This window comes from Typopeltis vanoorti, chromosome 20 (genome assembly GCF_054136105.1).
Source record: "Typopeltis vanoorti isolate ZY-2024b chromosome 20, IOZ_Tvanoo_1.0, whole genome shotgun sequence".
Taxonomy (NCBI): Eukaryota; Metazoa; Arthropoda; class Arachnida; order Uropygi; family Thelyphonidae; genus Typopeltis; species Typopeltis vanoorti.
The window spans coordinates 56,314,943-56,334,664 of record NC_143568.1 but is presented as its reverse complement, the minus strand read 5'-3'; the positions used below and the strand labels follow the sequence as shown (position 1 = coordinate 56,334,664).

At 39.2% G+C, this 19,722-nt stretch overlaps 1 protein-coding gene across 1 annotated transcript in view; it reads right to left on the bottom strand.

Moving 5' to 3' along the window:
• The window catches only part of LOC150095455 (glycine dehydrogenase (decarboxylating), mitochondrial), a 649,342-nt gene that overhangs the window by 65,671 nt on the left and 563,949 nt on the right, over positions 1 to 19,722 (bottom strand). The window contains exon 23 of the mRNA XM_090410555.1: positions 1,482 to 1,546. Coding sequence (XP_090266681.1) covers positions 1,482 to 1,546 — 65 coding nt within the window. The remainder of the gene's footprint in view (positions 1 to 1,481; positions 1,547 to 19,722) is intronic.

Here is a 19,722-nt window from a genome sequence, read left to right as displayed (position 1 = left end):
TAACAGAGTAGAGATTTAAGTTAAACAGCCTGATGATATTCTTGTAATATACTCACTAATATTTCATATAATCTCAACCTTGTATTAAGATTTTGTAATGTTCATAGCGCTTCCAGTTCATATACCTCAGTTCTCACATGGGTCCCTTATATGTTAACTCAGTAACCCACTATTTCTTCTGCTTTTGTTACATACCTACTATCAACATTTGTTGAAGTTATCCTTCCATAATCATTCTTCTTTTATATATGTCATGTAGCAAAAGAGCTCTGGGATATCATCTATGCAATGCTGACACCCTTCTCTGCAGAATCTTATACCATAGTAGTGTATCAAGCTGCCCTTCTTAACTGAAATTCACATTTGGAAACCTCCCAGGTCAAGATTGTATATCACTTTCCCCAAATGGATGTAATATACCTAAGGTTATTGACAAACATTTTCACTAGATCCGGTGCTCCAGCCTGTATGTCCTCCATAAAATTTCATCGGGTAATATCTCTTAATAGCATTTCCTACCTTACATGACTTTCAAATCCATGTCTCCACAACTGAAATCTCTTCAAAATAAGTATTGCCTCTGCAACTGTTAATTTGCTAGTTAGGGCTATCCACATCCTTATTTACAGTCTTTCCCCCAGCCTACTGAATCAGCAACTATATCTTTTGCCCTATATCTCAAACCAGATATCTTCAAATGCACCGCTTTCTGCATCTGTCCTTCCGTTGAACTACCACTCTTTTTAGTTACAATCAATAGAATATTCATTCTACCTAAAAAAAAAAGGAAAAAATATTCATTTGATGTACCTTTAGAGGATTAATTTCATAATTAAATTTTTCTTCATTTATGTCTGGTATCTCTTGTAATAATTAGTAATACCACTTCCCCACCCCTTCATTTTGTTCTCTATTTTCCCTGAAAATACTATATTCCTTGCATTCTAGCCTATACAATCCTTCTACCATCAAACTAAGTCTCACTTAATGTATATATGAAATTAACCAATGCAGAAAATTTTGCTTCTTATTTCTAATGCTTGTGGCATTAGTATACATATATCATTAATTGCAAGTCATTATGGGCCACAACCTCCCTTGCATGTAGTATTGACTGTTACATTTAAGACCTGAGGAACTACAATCAGTGTGTTTTGATAATTTTTCACCCTCACTTGCCTGAAAGATGCCCGCACACAAATGCATCCTTTACCCCCCCCCCATTAATATCTAGTTTCCCTGACATACACTTCTCCACTTCCAAAATTCTCACTGAAAAACACCTTCTACAAAGAGCTGTGTGTGTGTGTGTGTGTGCACTGTGACGACTTAATTAAGAATCCCCATCTAGGAAATGGGGAGTATCCGTACATTCTGCAAATTTACTTGACACATTTATAAGCAAATTTCTATGAACATTATTCTTCCAAAATATTCATTCTATTTATAAAAAAAGAAAAAAAAATACTCATATGACGTACCTTTAGAGGATTCATTTCATAATTAAGTTTTCCTTCTTCAATGTCTGTTATCTCTTGTCTGATTCCTGAAAATGAATAAATGGAATGAATCCGACTAATACTTTATACTAATTATTATTATTTCTATGTGACACCTCCAGGGAGTCCAAGGACTCATCGCAGGAGGGCACACCACCCTACTTCACTAAATACATTTCATCCTCTCCACTACTACTTAATTCTCCAACTACGACACTACTACCATCAACACCATATATTGCCCATCATCACCACCAACAGTAATGAGGCATCTCTACATAACAAATGTGCTATTTTATGTGTTGTGTGTTTGTGTCTATATGATTATTATTATTATTCAGGCCTCCATGGAGCCAAAAGACTCATCTTGGGAGGTCCTTCCTAAGAAACACAAAGCCTATCATACCATTCCTTGAACTCATTGACCGTTCTCCCTCTCACAACTCCATAAGGCAATGCATTCCATGGTTCAACCACCCTCCATGCAAAGAAACCACTCCTCACCCTCTTGCTCACAGTTTCCTTTCGTAACTTCCAGGGATGGCCTTTTGTCATCACTCCTTCCTGCTGTTCAACCAAGCGAAAGAACTCCCCAGTGTCAACCCTATAACCACCTCTCAACAGTTTAAAAGTCTCAATCATATCACCTCTCCTTCTTCTAACCACCAAACTCTGCAGTCCACATTACCCCAGCCGATCCTCATAACTATCCTTTCTTTTAGGCTTACACGGTGATCCGAATGCATTTTTGAAAATTATGGAGACAACTACCTTGTTTGAATAAAAACTTTAGTTTAATATAACTAAAATCTACATTCGACGTTTTGACCTTTATGTCAAGGTCATCTTCTGGAGCATACAACTATACACAGGGAACAAGCTATACTACAATCAAGCTTGTTTGTTAAATACACTGACCAACTGCTACAACAATTGTTGGCCTGACTTCTGGTGAGAAAAAAAATAAATAAAGTAAATAAAGAAATAAAATAAAAAAATAAAAAATTATACATCAAAGCTAGAGTCCTATTATTAGTGTTGTCTACTATATACATATATTAACATCATTTCAGCCAGTTGGTATGGAATGGTTTCTACCTGGATGTAGTAGTGTATCAAGCTGCCCTTCTTAACTGAAATTCACATTTGGAAATCTCCCAGGTCAAGATTGTATATCACTTTCCCCAAACGGATGTAATATACCTAGGTTATTGACAAACATTTTCACCAGATCCGGTGCTCCATCCTGTATGTCCTTCATGAAATTTCATCAGGTACTATCTCTTAATAGCATTTCCTACCTTCCATGACTTTTGACTACATGAATACATACAATAAATTTTTATGGCTAATTAAGCTGATAAAATTTACACACACACACACACACACACACACACACACACACACACACACACACACACAATATATATATATACACACACACACATATATATATTAAAGATGCCAAGAACCTATATTCTTGGTTTTAATTCTTTATCTAAGTAAGCAAAACAATGTTTTGCACGACCGAGCTACTTGTATATAGAACCTAATGACTTCAAATCAATAACCTTAGTATGTATCCCATAATGCAAAGCGCACTCTTTCAGATGTGTATAATGCTATGCATAATGGAAAGGGCCACTACCCAGACTGGTTTCAAAGTGCCAGGCTCATTAATGGGAGCCAGACCTGGAAGAGATACTAAGGACGCAGGACATATATGGTGCAGAGGGTGAAGCTAGATGCTTTCTATATTCCCTGTTATCTGTTTCGGGAGCAGTGATGGGAGAGGTTTGTGAGCTATTTTAGCTTGCCCTGAGTGGGCAGAAGTGGTTATATGTCATCGTTGGGTGTTAGGGTGGCTTTTCTATTTCCAGTGGTCATTACCATCATAGTTTCCAGCTTGCTACACTTGTTGGTTTGGTTGTGCAGATGTCTTCATAAAGAATTTTTCAGGTAGGGAGCGTAGTAGTGGAGCGATGTAGGGAATATTTATGTCCCGGTGGATCTGGGCGTTCCTGACGAACCACGGGGCATCCAGGATCATCCATAGGCACTTGTTCTGTAGTCTTTGTAGCTTCAGGATGTTTGTCTTGGAGGTATGGCTCCAGGCTAGAGATGTGTATATAATTGTGGGATGGATCACTGTCTTGTAGAGTAGAATTTTATTTCTTATGTTTAGTTTGCTATGACTGTTGAACAAGGGGTACAGTTGGGCGATGACTTTGGAAGCTTTGGTGCATGTGCTCTTGATGTGGCAGTTGAAGCATAATCGTTTGTCGAGAAGTATTCCGAGGTAATTGATTTAAGTTTTCCAGAGAATTTTTGAGTTGAACAGGGTGATATCTCATTTGGGGGATGCTCATCTTCTTGTGAAGAGCATCGTTGTGCTTTTCTGGGGGTTTAATTGTAGTCGCCAGTCTGCAAACCATTTTTATAGATTCAGGATGGAGTCTTGTAGTTTTTTGGTTATAAGATGTGGTTGGCAGGATCTGGCTAGTATAGCCATATCATCTGCATAAAGGGCGATGGTGGATGTCATGGGATTTTAAGGGATGTCCGCCATGTAGATGTTGAACAGGATCGGGGCCAGCAGTGAACCCTGAGGATCTCTGGCCAGGATTTTTCATTGGGATGAGACTGCATCATTTATTTTCACTTGCATCTTCCTGTTTGTGAGGTATGACTTAATTAGGTGAATCATGTTTAGTGGAATGTTTGTGATGATAAGTTTGTAAAGGAGGCCTTGGTGCCAGATCTTATTGAAGGCCTTTGAGATGTCTAGGAAGACAGCTCCGGTGTGCTGATTCCAGTTGAATCCTGTGGTTATGTGTTCTACCAGCCTATGGATCTGATGGGTGGTACTGTGGTTTTGCTGGAAGTTAAATTGTTCTTGTGGAATGATGTTTAGTTGGATGACATGATCTTGGAGTCTGATAAAGTTGATTTTCTCTGCTATTTTCCCTAGGTTGGATAGTAGGCTGATCGGACAGTAATTTTCTGGAAGGTGTGGGTCTTTGCCTGGCTTGTGAATTGGGATGATGTCGGCTGTTTTCTATGACTGGGGGAAGTACTGTCATTTGAGGATGGAGTTTATGATGTTTGCCAGATGTACTATTGCTTTGCATGGTAGTGCCTTGATGATTTTGTTGGTGATGCCATCGGGACCTGGGGCTTTTTTGTTCTTGAGGTGGTTGATGACACTGATTATTTCGGTAAGTGAGGTAGGCTTAATAGGGCTTGGATTTTCATCGGGACGATTTAGTGCGAGCCTGACTTTACGATGGATCTTGTATACATGGCTGATGTTAAGCTTCTCATATGCAGGACTGCATTGCTTTTATAGGTTTCTTGCTATGGCATCAGCTTTGCCAGCATCTGTGTACACTAGGTGTTGTTCTGCTTGGGGGGGGGGGGATTTGCACTTGTTTCCGAGGTTGTTTAGGAATTTCCACGGAATGATCTGCTGTGGAGATGGAGGTGAGCTTGTTTCCCCATTGTTGATTCCTGTGTTTCTGGTGAGCTTCTGAGACAGATTTGTTTAGTCTGTTGAGAACTGTTTTGTCCTGGGGTGCACGTGTGTTGTGGTATCTTTTCCTTTGTTTTTCTCTCTTATTAAGTCCATGATTTCTTCCTGGAGACAATTTTGTTTGTGGGTAATCATAGTTACTGTGGCTGCTGTTATGGCTTTATTGATTTTATTGGTGAGGTTATTTATTGCCGTGTCTATTTCTTCCTTGGCTTTTATGTGGGGAACTGAACCGATATGTTCTGGTAGCAATTTCCTAAGCTTCTCTCAGACTATGGAGGATTGTGGGGGAGGTGGCTTGTCTTTGTTCCCTAAGTAAAGTAGGATTGGGTTGTGATCTGATGATAATTCATATTCAGTGCTTGAAGGCTGTACTGATATTTGATGTTGTGTAGGATAGCGATGTTTAGAATGTTGAATGTGCCAGTTGGGCTGTGGTGGGTTGGTTTGGTGGGTCCTGTTACGACGGCGTTGCTTAGTCCTGTGTAGCTGAAGAGGATACGGCCATTTTTGTTTGTGGTTCTGCTGTTCTAGGAGAGATGTTTGGAGTTTAAGTCACCAGCGATGATGATAGATTCATTTACGCCAAGTACAGCATCCAAGTTGGAAAATTGCTGGGTCTTTGTGGGGAAGTTGTAGGCGGCATAGATTTTAAGTCTTCCAGATGAGTTTGTGTGGACTTCTACGCCAGTGAGCTCTAGGTTGGAGGGTTGGGTATTCCATTGTACCTGATGTAGGCTTTGATGAATATGGCTGTACCGCCACCTCTGTAGTCCAGTCGGTCATTTCTATACAGTGTGTAGCCTCTCGGTTTTGGTTTGTCTGCAGGTCTTAGATGAGTTTCGTGGATTAGGATGATGTTGGGGTTGTGTCTGTGAGAGAATTCTTGAAGCTCCAGTCTTGTTTTTTAGGCCATTGGCATTCCAAGCAATGATCTGTAGTGAATCTGGGAGTAATCTAGTTTTGTTCATTAATAAGCATTGATAGGATGGTCTGAGTTTCTTGTAGGAATCTTTTTGTGGAGTTTGGTGAAGGGTTTGACTTATTGAAGTCTTGAAGCATGTTTGACAATGAGGCTATGATGACTGTTGTCATGTTTGAATGAGGTTGGTCCTGTTGGATATCTTTGGATGGGCGGTCTACTTCGGCATATGTCCTGCTTCGACGGTGACTTTCCAGACTGTTGGTGTTTTCCATTTGTGAAAACTGGTGTTTTGTTGTCTTTTGTTGGATGTCAGGCAATTGGGGAGCTGTCGTCTCTGGTGCCTGTGGTCAGGGTTGAGAGGAGATCTGTTGCCTTTTGTTGTCTGTTTTGTTCTCAGGGTAATGACTGCAGCCTCTGTAGTTTGCTGGGTGGTTTGTGACTGCATTAGCACCTGTCCTTTCAGAACTTTAGAGCAGGAGCACTCATAATAAAGAAGAGTGCTTGGATCTTCCAATTCAGTCTAGTAAAGACTGCACTTTTAAACAAACTATACTTAGTAAAATCACAAAAGTGCCCGACCAAATCAGTCATAAATTAGCCCCAAAATTCCAGAACTGCAGGAGCCAATTTCCCAGTCAAACATGGATGGAACATCAGTTGAAATTAAATAATAAACCTAGTATAACAGCTGAACAGATACAAATGAAATACAATCACTTGAAACTGTTCTACAAGAATAAACCAGAAAAGAAAAAGAAAAGCAAGTAAGGCAACTGAAAGAACTTCATATGCAGACAAGATCATCAAAAAGAAAAGATGAATTAATAAAAAAAATTGAAGATAAATAAAAAAAGATTAAAAGATGTGTTTATAAAAGGAACTAAATCTAAAAGAAGAAGATATAATAAAAAATGTAAAGATGGAGAAGACTCTTTAGTGTTCAGAAGAGAAAGCAATATAATAAAGTTTACTGATTCAAAGTTTTCTCCGTATGATTATCATTCACATGAAAAGAAAATAACTAGATTCCAAATCAAGAACTATAGTCATGAAATTTAAATAATGGAAAGCAACTGGAAAACAATTTACAAGAAGCAGGCTACATAATTGCACCTTCACAGATTGAAGACCTCATCAGTTTCATCCAAAATCTAGAAGTTAAAGACCAGTGACACTTCACAAATCATACATCTCCTTTCTGCATTGCTTCATTAAATGTATGGGGATTCTACAGGCAAATTAAACCAGAAGCTGTATGGAAACTTATGGTATACCATAATATCACATTTTTGTTTCTCTAAGAAACATACTTCTGCAGATATAAAAAGTTTAACAGATAGATAGATAAAAACACGTCTCGACAATGCTCAACTAGTATCCACTTGTTTCTTATCGAAGCTTTGGAAGATTTAGCAAGGTTGAAGTAGGAGTTCTTATTCTTGACCCCCCCCCCTTGTATCATTCTGTAATATCCAAAGGGATGCAGAAGATAGAACCTTGACAACAGATTGAAAATACTGTGGCTGTGTAATAAGGTTTATAAATGCTTATGCCCCATCCAGTGGAACCATCAGATGAAAATTCTTCCAAGAATTGCAGCCATATTACAGTGCCCACTATATCATAGCAACTGGAGACTGGAATTGTATTGAAAACCCTACATTAGGCAAAATAGGAGAATACCCCAGAACAGAAAAGTGGGATATGCACAGTTAAAAACATGTCTCAACAATGCTCAACTAGTAGACATATTGGAGGATTTGCAAACAAATTCGCTAGCACTCAAATCTACACTGATGGTGAATATATGTCCACCACCTCAAGACATCCTTGACTCCTTTCAAAAATACTATAAAGATCTATATATGAAGACAATTGTGTACTGTGGGAATTATAAAACTCTTCGAACGTTAATGGCTTTCCTGTTCATATCCAAGATGAGCTTGACAGACCCAATACAGCATCTGAAGTTACCACAGCCTACAAAGAATGAAAGAAAAGAATATCCCCAGGAGCCGATACCCTAGGGATAGAACGGGACCATGAGGACTGGGATTTTATTCTTCAAATTCTAATTATTATTATTAAGAGACAGCTCCAGGGAGTCAGGGACTCATTGAGGGAGGCCACATACTACATGCACCAGCTATCATACTTATTCTTGAATTCATTCACATTGCTTGCACTCACAACATCCAATGGCAATCCATTCCAATCATGCACCACCCTATGAGAGAAAAATCTAGTCCTTACTCCCTTCTTAGCAGCATTCATTCTCAGCTTCCAAGGATGCCCTATTATCCTTTCTTCACCCTCCATAAACTGAAAATTTTCATTAACTGAAATCCTGTATGAACCTTTCAGAAGTTTGTAAGTCTCAATTATATCACACTTCTTTCTCATGTGTACTAGTATCTGCAGTCTACAAATTCTCAATCTGTCTTCATAATCAGTATTACATAATCCTGATATCATTTTTAACATCCTTCCTTAACTTCCTTTGCACTCTCTCTCCAATATATCAGAATCACAACAGAAACCAGGAGACCAGACCAACTCACAATAGTCAAAGTTAGGTCGTGTCAAGGCCTAATAACATTCTTATCTTTACATGTGAAGATTCGTTTCAGCATCGCAATTATCTTTTGAGTTGTATTTGCAATCTTTGCATGGCCCCTGAACTTCAGCTTCCTATCTACTGACACTCCAAGATCCCTAGCCTCATCAGTTTCTTCAAGCATAATCCCACCAATATAATATGACATTGAATATCTAATCATGCCAAGGTGAATGACTTTACATTTACTGACATTGAACCAGGGCTGGTCCCAGAGTATCTGATACCCCTAGGTAAAGAAAATTTAGGCATCCCTATACATTGTCTCTCTCTATATATTTTATCATACTCACACAAGCACACATACACCTATGTCTTATCACCCCTACTCGATTGCCTAGGTTCGCCTAATGATAAAACCGGCCCTGAAATTGAACTGACATCCATTTTATCATGCCCACAATTCCAGCCTATTCAAATCATTCTGCATCAGCAGCATTCCTGATTACCCTACCTAGTTTTGAATCATCAGCAAAAAGCTGTATGCGACATGTCAGATCCTTCCCAATATCATTAATGTAGAGATTGAATAACAGTGGACCAAGCACTGATCCTTGTGGTACACCACTGGTTACCTTAAATCTTGCAGACTCACATCCCCCATATACTAGTTTTTTGATATCTATCTGTCAGCTATCCTATTATTCATGCTAATATTCTATAATCCAAACCCATATTCTCCAATTTATGCAGTCTACCATGCTATATTCTGTCAAAAGCCTTAGCAGAATCCAAAAGTATCATGGTGTATCCATTACCATTGTCTAGTTCAATGGTTATATTGTTATAGAATGTGAGCAAGTTGCTAAAAAGTGACCGTCCCTTAGTAAACTCATGTTGCTCATTGTGAAGTAGATTCACTGTCAACCCATTTCTGAATGAAAGCTCTAACCAATTTTTCCAAAATCTTCACCACCACTCCTGAGATACTAATTGGTCGATAGTTGGAGAATTAAATAACAGAGCCACACGATAAGCTGATATTCAAGTTGCAGCATATGGGTCTGGATGTCAGATTCGTCAACTGGATTCAGGATTGGCTGTCCGATAGGTATCAGAGAGTTGTGTATGGTGGAGCAATATCAAAGAATCAGAAGGTTAGAAGTGAGGTTCCACAGGCTCAGTACTGGCACCTATATTGTTTAACCTTTATATCAATGATATTGTCCGTGGATTGCAAGGGGATATCCAGTTGTTTGCGGATGATGCGAAGCTGGGAAGGGTTATTAGTAATAGTGCAGATGTGGTAGCCCTGTAAGAGGATTTGAATAAGCTAGATAGATAGGCAAATGAATGGGGATATTGGTTTAATGCAGCAAAATGTAAGGTCTTGAGGTTTGGGCCACATCGATGGGATGCTGCATGCTCTATGGGAGGAGTTATACTGGAGGAAGTACGGGAGACAAGAGATCTGGGGTTGATGATTGATAGAAACCTGAAATTTAGGAGACATATTGTAAAGGTAGTGAAAGCAACACAGAGGATTGCTGCAATAATGAGAAGGACACTGACCTGCAGAGATAAAATGGTTATCATTCCGGTGTATAAGATTCTGATCAGACCACACTTAGACTATTGTTCTCAGATCTGGTCCTAAGGATTTGAAGGGGATAAATTAACTGTGGAAAGGATACAAAGGCAGATAACAAAGATGGTTTCAGGACCATACAATGTTAGTTATGAGGATTGGCTGAGGGAGTGTGGACTACAGAGTTTGGTGGATAGAAGGAGAGGTGATATGATTGAGACTTTTAAACTGTTGAGAGGTGGTTACAGGGTTGACACTGGGGAGTTCTTTCGCTTGGGTAAGCAACAGGAAGGAGTCATGACAAGGGGGCCATCTCTGGAAGTTATGAAAGGAAACTGTGAGAACAAGGGTGAGGAGTAGTTTCTTTGCATGGAGGATGGTTGAACCTTGGAATGTATTGCCTGATGGAGTGGTCAGAGCGAGAACGGTCAATGCGTTTAAGGAGTGGTATGATAGACTTTGTGTTTCCTAGGAGGGACCTCCCGCGATGAGTCTTTTGACTCCATGGAGGCCTGAATATTAATAATAATAATTAATGAAAGTCTTGCAGTGGTTCAAGTTCCTAAGGAGTGGAAACAAGGTAAAATAGTACCACTCCACCAGCATGATTCTAGAAGTGAAGTTTCCAATTATAGCTCAGTCTGTGTATCTATAGTTGCGGTCAAAGTTTTGAAGAAACTGGTGGGAATAGAATACAGAACTGAGTTCATGTACATAAGATTCGCCATAATGGTCAGCATCGGTTTGTGAAGGGCATGTCGTATTTTAGCCATCTGCTTACATTTTATAAGGTGATGAACGTGTTGGATAAGGAAGATTCACATACAGTGATATTCTTCGACTTGATAAAGGCATTTGATAGATTACCACATGACAGATTGGTGTATAAACTGCAGAAAAAAGAATATAATAACTGATTGATTAGATGGATAGAAGACCGGTTTTCTGAATGATACCAACAAGTTGTGCCTGATGGAGCAGTGTCTCAGAAAAGGAAGGCAACAGTGTGCCTGCTTCTTGGAGACCCAACTGTTTAACTTATTAGTTAATGATATTTCATGTAAATTGACTGAGTTTATTCAAATGTTTGCTGATGATGCAAAGTTAAGTAGAATTATCACGAGTATGCTAATGTTAATTCCTACAGGAGATTAGAATAAACCTGAAGGCTTGACAGATGAGCAGGGGTGTATTTTTCACTTTGATAAATGCAAGGTGCAAGGATTTAAAGGCTATGGACTGTATTGGTAGAGCTGTGCTCTAGGAAGTGGATGAGATTCAGGGAGCTTGGGGTGATGGTAGAAAGTAGACTAAAGTTGCAAGGCCATACTGCAAGCATTGCAAAGACTACACATTGTATTGTTTCTATGATAAGAAGTAATTGACTTATTATTATACGGGCACCTCCATGGAGTCCAAAGACTAATTGTGGGAGACCCAATCTATCCACACCTCTCCTTGAACCCATTAAGAGACAAAGCACTCACAATTGACGGTGACAACCCATTCCCCTCATTCACCACTCTCCAAGCAAAAAATCTAGTCCTCACACCCCTACTGACCAAACCTTTAGTCAATTTCAAGGGATGACTCCTTGTTCTGGTTTTCTAGCCTAGTGCTGAGATATTTCTCCTGCATCTATCCTATAAAAGCCTTTAAGTAACTTAAATGTTTCTATCATATTCCCTTTTTTTCTCCTATCAATCAACTTCTGCAATCCACACATCTTCAGTCTATCCTCATAGGAAACATTCCACAGGCCACTCACCACTGAATCATCTCCACTGCTTCCACATCCCCAAAAAACCCAGGGGACTAGACTAGAGCAGAGTAATCCAGATGTGGGTGTATCAAGGCCTTATAAAGAAGAATTACAACTTCCTTATCTCTACTTGTTAATGTGTTCTTCATTAGCCAAGTAATCTTATGTGCTACCTTAGCAAAATGTCCTCTAAACTTTAACTCTGTTTACCATCACCCATAAATCTCTAGCTTCATCTCTTTCCTGGAGTACAGTGCCATCAATGTGATAAACTGCTTGTAATCTATTTATCCCAAAGTGCATAACTTTACATCAACATTAAACTGACATCCATGAACTTTGCCCATCCTGACAACCTATTTAAATCACCCTGCAAGTTCTCCACATTGCCTTGATTAACTATTACTTTTCCTAATTTTGCATCATCAGCAAACAACTGAATATTTCATTTCATGTTATTTCCTATATCATTTAAGTACAAATTAACCAGCAATGGTCCAAGCACTGAACCTCGTGACACACCACTAGTCATGTCACCTGTTTTTGCCTCAATTCAGCCCCTCCATATACCACTTTTTGACATCTGTCCAGTAGCCATCCTCTTGTCCACTTAACCAGTGTTATATCCACCCCCATTTCTTCTAATTTGCTAGTTTTAATTAACAGTGTTCCATGTGGTATTCTATCAAATGCCTTTGCAAAATCCAGCAGAATCATCATTTAGCCATTTCCTTTATCCAACTCAACTGTTACTCTATTATAAAAAGTTAGTAAATTACTAAGACATGACCTAGCCTTCAACAAAGCCATTTTGCCCCTCATATAGTATCATAGTTTTATCCACCCATTGTTGAATTCTCTTTTTTTGACCAATTTGTTTTCAGTACTTTTACCACTACACCTGATTGGTCTATAATTTGCTGCTGCAGTTTTAGAACCTTTCTTAAGCAAGGGAATTATTTTACCCACTCTCCATTCCCTTGGACCTCTACTAGAGCTGAGATAAAGTGCCTAGTCAGAGACATTGTCAGTTCCCTTGTACATTCTTGCAAAACTTAAGCTGATATCCCATCTAATCCCACAGCTTTATTTACACTGAGATTCTGCAATGCCTTAAAGAACCTCTAATTCATCCACCTCTGTTTACACCAGTGTCTGTTACAGCAGGGACCTCACTTGGATGATATACCCTTGCAAAGTGGTCACTCAGTAACTTAACCATTTTATCTGCTTCTGTCACCTTATGACCATCATCATCACTCATCAAGGTTTAATGTTCCATAGTCATTCTAACTCTTATTGTCTGACTATTTTAACCATTATTCATGCAATGTATAACTCTCCTCAACTGTACCATAGTTAATTCACTTATCAGCCATTTCAGTAGCAGCAGTACTTAAAAGATATGACCACAACAGATAACCCACAATCAAACTGCCAATAAGCACTAATTAGAATCAAAAGAGGTTTATATATATATTTTAGGGAATAGAATGTAAAAATGGAACTTGTTCCACTACATCAGGGCTCTTTGTTACAAGTTTGCCAAAATATAAGCTTGGGTAATATACTTTGCAATCATAAAAATGTAAAAACATTCTCATATCAGAAAAACTATTTTACAAAATGAATATAAACAGGCACACTTCAGATACTTGTATATTTTGCTATACTTACAATAAGTAAGGAAAAAAAAATTAATGTTCTTTGGTACTTTTGGCCATTACTTACAATATCTTGTTGGAACCACTGACTCCATAATTCACTGCACCATGGTTTTCAGAAAAAACGTTTGGGTCAGAATGAAGGAAGAGAATTTTCAGTGTTATTCTGGCTCATATCATATTCTGTTGCATTATTGATATTAAAGAGGTAACAAAAGACTCACGAGTGGCATTTATGGTGACTCAATTATTAAAGGTGTGCTGGAGAGAGGATGCACAAGGTATGTTTTCCAGCCAGTAAAATAAGTAGAGAGAGATTGAGGCATTGGATAAGAGAAGGAAGCGAGCAAAAGAGTTTATAGTTTTAATAGGTATGAATGACTTGACTGAGAACAAAGAGCACATCAGAATGGATATCAGGAGGTTGCTTAGATGGATAAAAGAGAATAGTGATAGGAAAGATAGTAAGCATGTTGCCTTATGATAGTAGTGAGGTGAGGCAGAGAGCAAGGATTATGGATGATATGTTAGATGAAATGTGTGAAGAGAAAGGAATACAGTTTGTTAATGTGTGGAATGAGTTTGAAGGACCAAGTGAACTATATAAGAGTGATGGACTGCATTTGAGTGGTTTTGGTGTGAACAGGGCCCCACATCCTGAAGCAGGCCCCAGGCCAGGATTTTTGCAGCCCCCCCATACCTGTCACTCAGGTTAAGGACAACACATTGCTCTACAGGGTTTAGGATCAATTAGTTTAAATGATAACACAAAAGCTTAGCCAAATCATTTTCGATGCACAAAATTGCTAGGGGATTAAGTCATTCTTGGGTATATCTAATATACCTAAGAAATTCCCATTATGAACATCTCCAATCTTCGTGTTCTCTCCTTGAAATGCTAAGCCTCTGGATGATAAAAATAACTTTACATCTACAATCCATTGCAGAAGTGCTCTCCACTTATTTGTTTCCTATTGAATTTGTAGTTGTAGGTCTTTATCGATTCCATGTCCTTTCAATGACTGCAAAAGGGATTTCCAAGCCAGATATTGTTTTCTGTGTTCAGCACTTTTTTTGTGAAGAGGCAACATACCATACAACTTTTTCTAATGCTTATTTCTAGGCAAAAATCCTTCTTGAGCTAAACTGCTTAAATTTTTGTTATTAGAGTCGCAAAAAATACGAACATGGGAGACAATAAAGATTTTCTTTCAATACACCCCATGTTAACCATTCTCTTGGGAAATGTTCTCTTGTTCTTTCAACTTTCGTTTTCATATAGAGCAAAAAATCTTGAAATTTCATACCATTAAGATCTCTTGGCAATTCCTTATAAATCTTTTGGAATTTTCATTAATCCATTCCTGTATTTTTCCCTTGACTACTTTCTCCAAGACCTTGACAACGACTCCTGATATGCTGATTGGTCAGTAATTTGCAACAGTAGTCTTGGATCCTCCTTTATGCAGTGAAACTATTTTCCCCTCTTTCCACACCTTTGGGACTAAACCACCTCAGGACACCTTTGTTCAAAAACTGTAACGTGAAGGAATTTGTCCAATGTGATGTGTGTGGGATGTATGCATTCCCAAAGGAGGCTGGAGTTTGGATGGAAAGTGATAGTGGTGGGAGAATGTGCAGAACGTGTAAGCAAAGTGAGGAATTGAAGTATGTGTCAGGTCATGAGATAGTTATGGTTGAAGAAAGCCAGAATGCGAGTGAAAATAGTGGCTTGATAGGGAATTGCAATGTTGTACAAGATGCAATGAGAGCGGTGATCAAAGAGAGAGTGAAAGCAACTATACAGAGAGAGAAAATGGTTTAAATGATGAAAAAAATGAGGAATTATTTGTAGAGAGTGAGATCGCTAGGTTGCACACAGTGACTATGATACATAGTGCACAGCGAGAGTTGGAGCACCTGCAAAACTCTTTCCAGAGTGCCTTGGCTAATGGAAATAAACAAGTGTTTGAAAGTAAAAATAAGCGTAAGAGTGGGAGAGTTTCTGAAATGAAGGAAAGAGTATTGTATGACTCGTTATTAAGAGGAGTGACAGATGGGAGTTTAACTAAATCGTACTTACCAGGTGCGAAATTTAAGGATGTAAGTGAGAGTATTAGAGCGCAAAAACAGAGGGTGAAAGAATTGATAGTTGTGGCGGGTACGAATGAATTGGAAGGAGATAGAGGACTTTAAAGTATTGTTAAAGGTAGTAAAACAAAAAAGTGACAGTTAGGATGGTGAGTCTGTTGCCACGGTACGACAGAGAGGAGTTTAGAAGGAGGGCCATAATTGCAAATGACTTTATACGCAGGTTATGCAGACGGTGTGGTGTGGATTCATGGACGTGTGGAATGAGTTTGATGGACGAAAGGATTTATACAAGATGGATGGCCTGCATTAGAATGGATTTGGTGTGCAGAGACTGGAAAAAGTGTTGCTGAATGAAGTGAAAATGGAAAAATGGATGTGCAGAACCAGGGAAACTAGAACTACCAGGGAGGGAGGGAAATGGATATGCAGACATCAGTGAGACATTTGAGTGTAAGAATGTATATAATGTACCCGAGCCAGTACTAAGGACAAGTAATTGGAATGGGATAGTTAGAATAACGCATCAAGATAGGGGTGGGACAAAGGGACCTCTGCATTTCATGTATACTAATGCCAGGAGTATTAGGAACAAGAAGGAAGAATTTTTGGCCTTGGTTGGCTCTTCCTGGCCACAGGTTATTGGCATTAGTGAAACATGGCTGACGGAAGATGATATAGTTAGTGGGATAGAATGTGTTATAGTGTGTTTAGGAAGGACAGAGAGAATAAAATGGGGGGGAGAAGTGTTATTGATAATAGCTGATGAACTACAGCCAAGGAGAATTGAAGTTGTATTGCAGGATAGTGAAAAGAGCTCATTTGAGGCTAATTGGTGTGAGATTGAGACTGGCAGAACAAAATATATAGTTGGCTGCTGCTATAGACCAGGTGATGGAATAGATGGTGGAGATAGTATGCATAAACAAATTATGCATACTATCTATGCATACAAACAACATAAACTATGCAAGCTAAAGAGAATCCCAACAGTTCTTTCAATATGCTGAAAGCAAAAAAAAAACTGTACACGGCAGAATGATTTTAAGGAAAGATGATGGTAAGGAGATCACTGAATCAGTCAATATAGTGGAATTACTGAGTGAGCACTTTGCAAGAGTATATCATCCAGGTGGTGACATTGAAAAAAATGAAGGAGGAACCATTACTTTATACAGGAATTGTGATGAATGAAGTGGAGGTGAATAGTCTGTTACAGAACCTTAATGTGAATACATCTGTGGGATTGGATGGTATACCAGCACAGGTCTTACGTGAAGCGGCTAAAGAATTATCAGTGCCCTTGACCATGTTGTTTAATCTGAGTCTTGGGTCTGGTTTAGTCCCGAAGGTGTGGAAAGAGGGGAAAATAGTTCCACTGCATAAAGGAGGATCCAAGACAACTGTTGCAAATTACCAACCGATCAGCACATCAGGAGTTGTTGCCAAGGTCTTGGAGAAAGTAGTCAAGGAAAAAATACAGGAATGGATTGATGAAAATGAGATACTGTACGAGGGACAGCATGGCTTTGTGAAGGGTGGATCGCACATCAGTAACTTGCTCAAGTTTTATAACATAGTGACGGCTGAACTGGATAAGGGTAATGGGTTTACAGCGATAATGCTGGACTTGGCTAAGGCATTTGACAGGATACCACATGGAATTCTAATCCATAAACTACAACATATGGGAATGGATATAGGGTTGGTGAGATGGATAGGTGGGTGGTTGATGGAGAGATATCAGAGAGTAGTTTATTCAAGAGTAGAGTCCAAAAGACGGCCTGTGACTTGTGGTGTGCTGCAAGGTTCTGTTCTTGAACCACTGCTGTTTAATTTGTTCATTAACAATATAGGAAAGGATCGAAGAGGAACAGTTCATTTGTTCGCTGATGGTATAAAGTTAGGCAGGTCTGTAGGGCAATAATGCAGAGGAATGTCAAAATCTTGCAGGAAGACTTGGATAGATTGGAGTTCTGGGCTAAGGAGAATGGATGTCAATTTAACGTGACAAAATGTAAGGTTATGCATTTTGGGGTGAAAAGATTAGCAGCAGTATACCACATTGGTGAAACTGTACTCCATGAGATTGATTTGATGAGGCCAGGGACTTGGGACTGTTGGTGGATAGGGAGATGAAGTTTAGGGGACACATTGCAAAAGTGTCTTAATCAGCTCATCAACTCACTTGGTTGTTGAAAAATAGTTTGACGAGCAGACACAAGCAAGTTATTGTACCTCTGTACCGAGCCTTGATAAGACCTCATCTCGACTACTGTGCCCAGATTTGGTCACCTAGGTTTCTTCTTGATGGGGAGGAAGTGGAGAGGATCGAGAGGCAAGTGACTAAGATGATAGCAGGTCTATGGAATGAACCTTATGAGAACAGGTTGAAGATTTGTGGGTTGCAGAAATTAGTTGATAGGCAGAAAAGGGGAGATATGATTGAGACATTCAAATTGCTGAAAGGTTTCTATAGGATTAATTCAGAGGATATTTTTGAGATCAGGACTGGTGGTGGGAGAACTAGGGGACATCTATGGAAGCTGGCCAAGAGTGCAGTTGGCAAGGGTGTTGGAGCTGGGTTCTTTACTTTTAGTGATAAATGAGTGGAATAAGCTGCCAGAGCCTGTTGTGGGTGCTATGACAGTGAATGAGTTCAAGGCAAGGTATGATAGATACTGTGAGAATGTTGAATAGTTGTGTGGACATCATGTTTAGGGCCTCCCTCGATGAGTTAAGGACTCCCTGGAGTCGCCTGTAATAATAATAGTTCGTACTATCTCTTGCCACATGTTGTGTGAGATTACTCTGGGCCAAATACTGAGGTCATCATATTTTATATCAGATTTTTCAACAGGGCCTGCAACTGAAGCATCAACTGTATGATATTCTTCCATAGTCACTCCTCCAGCAGGTTTTTCACTTGCAACTTTTTCTTCAGTTCAAGAAGTTCACATGTAACAGTTGCTTGACTTTTGACTGCTTAATGAGTTTCAATTTGACACTGATATTCTGTTTGGATTTCAATGTCACAAACATTGCCTCCGTAGCGCAATTGGAAGAACGACGGTACATTGCGCCCTTCGATTGGAATAGGCCTAAGTTCGATTCTCGTCGCGACGGGAGGAATCTTTATCTGGTCGATTTCAATCGCAGGTGAGTTAGCCGATCTCATACGGAGGTAGCAGGGTTTTTTCTCCCAGAAACTCGGGTTTTTCATCCCGCATACATACAAATCGGCCCTTCAGAACACACGCAATTTACAGACAAAAATTACTAGTTGTGTTGGAGGTGGGTGGTAGATGGCGTTGATGGAGATGATTCGTAGTAGAGGTTAGGTGTAGAGACAGTTGTAGGTGTCCTCCCGCGATGAGTCTTCGGACTCCTTGGAGGTATCAGGAATAATAATAATAATAATAATAACATTATCACACCTTCACTATGATCAGTACTGGGAACTATGACCTTTTCATTTTCAGATTTTAAGAATTTGGTTATGAATTGACGACCTTGTGATGCTTTCGATTTTCTCTCTCTCGGATTTAAGTTTGCTCTTCTTAGCTCCAGACTCATGTTTGTACTTTGAATCAGACATTGGGATTTTATTTTAACTAGAACGTCTTTGCTTGCTTGAGAGCAATTTATTTAAATATTTTTAATATCTCAAATTTGTATAATCTGGAAAAAAAAATTAAGTTTGTTTCATACAAAAAAATGACAGCATCGACATTGAAATGACAGTGTGCATAGAAAGCGAGACGGACAGACGAAAACCGAAAACGAAAGTAAATTTTTTCGATTTGGAAGTTCAGAAGCGTAACCATAAGTCTGAAAAGATGGATAATGGCTTGGAAAGTTGGAAAAAAAATTTATAAAGTTTCTTTTTGTCTTTTGTTAGTCTCACTTAACTAGCCGACCAAACAAGATGGGCCCTCCTAATTCCATGCCCCCAGGCTAGAGCCCTGTCAGCTCTACCCTTGTGGGGTCCATGGGCGTGAGTCACTTGGAGAGACTGCTGCTGGAAGGTAGAGAATTGAGTACAGAGAATGAATTTGATCAAGTGGGAAGCTATGTGGAAGAATGGGAGAGTAAGACAGCAGA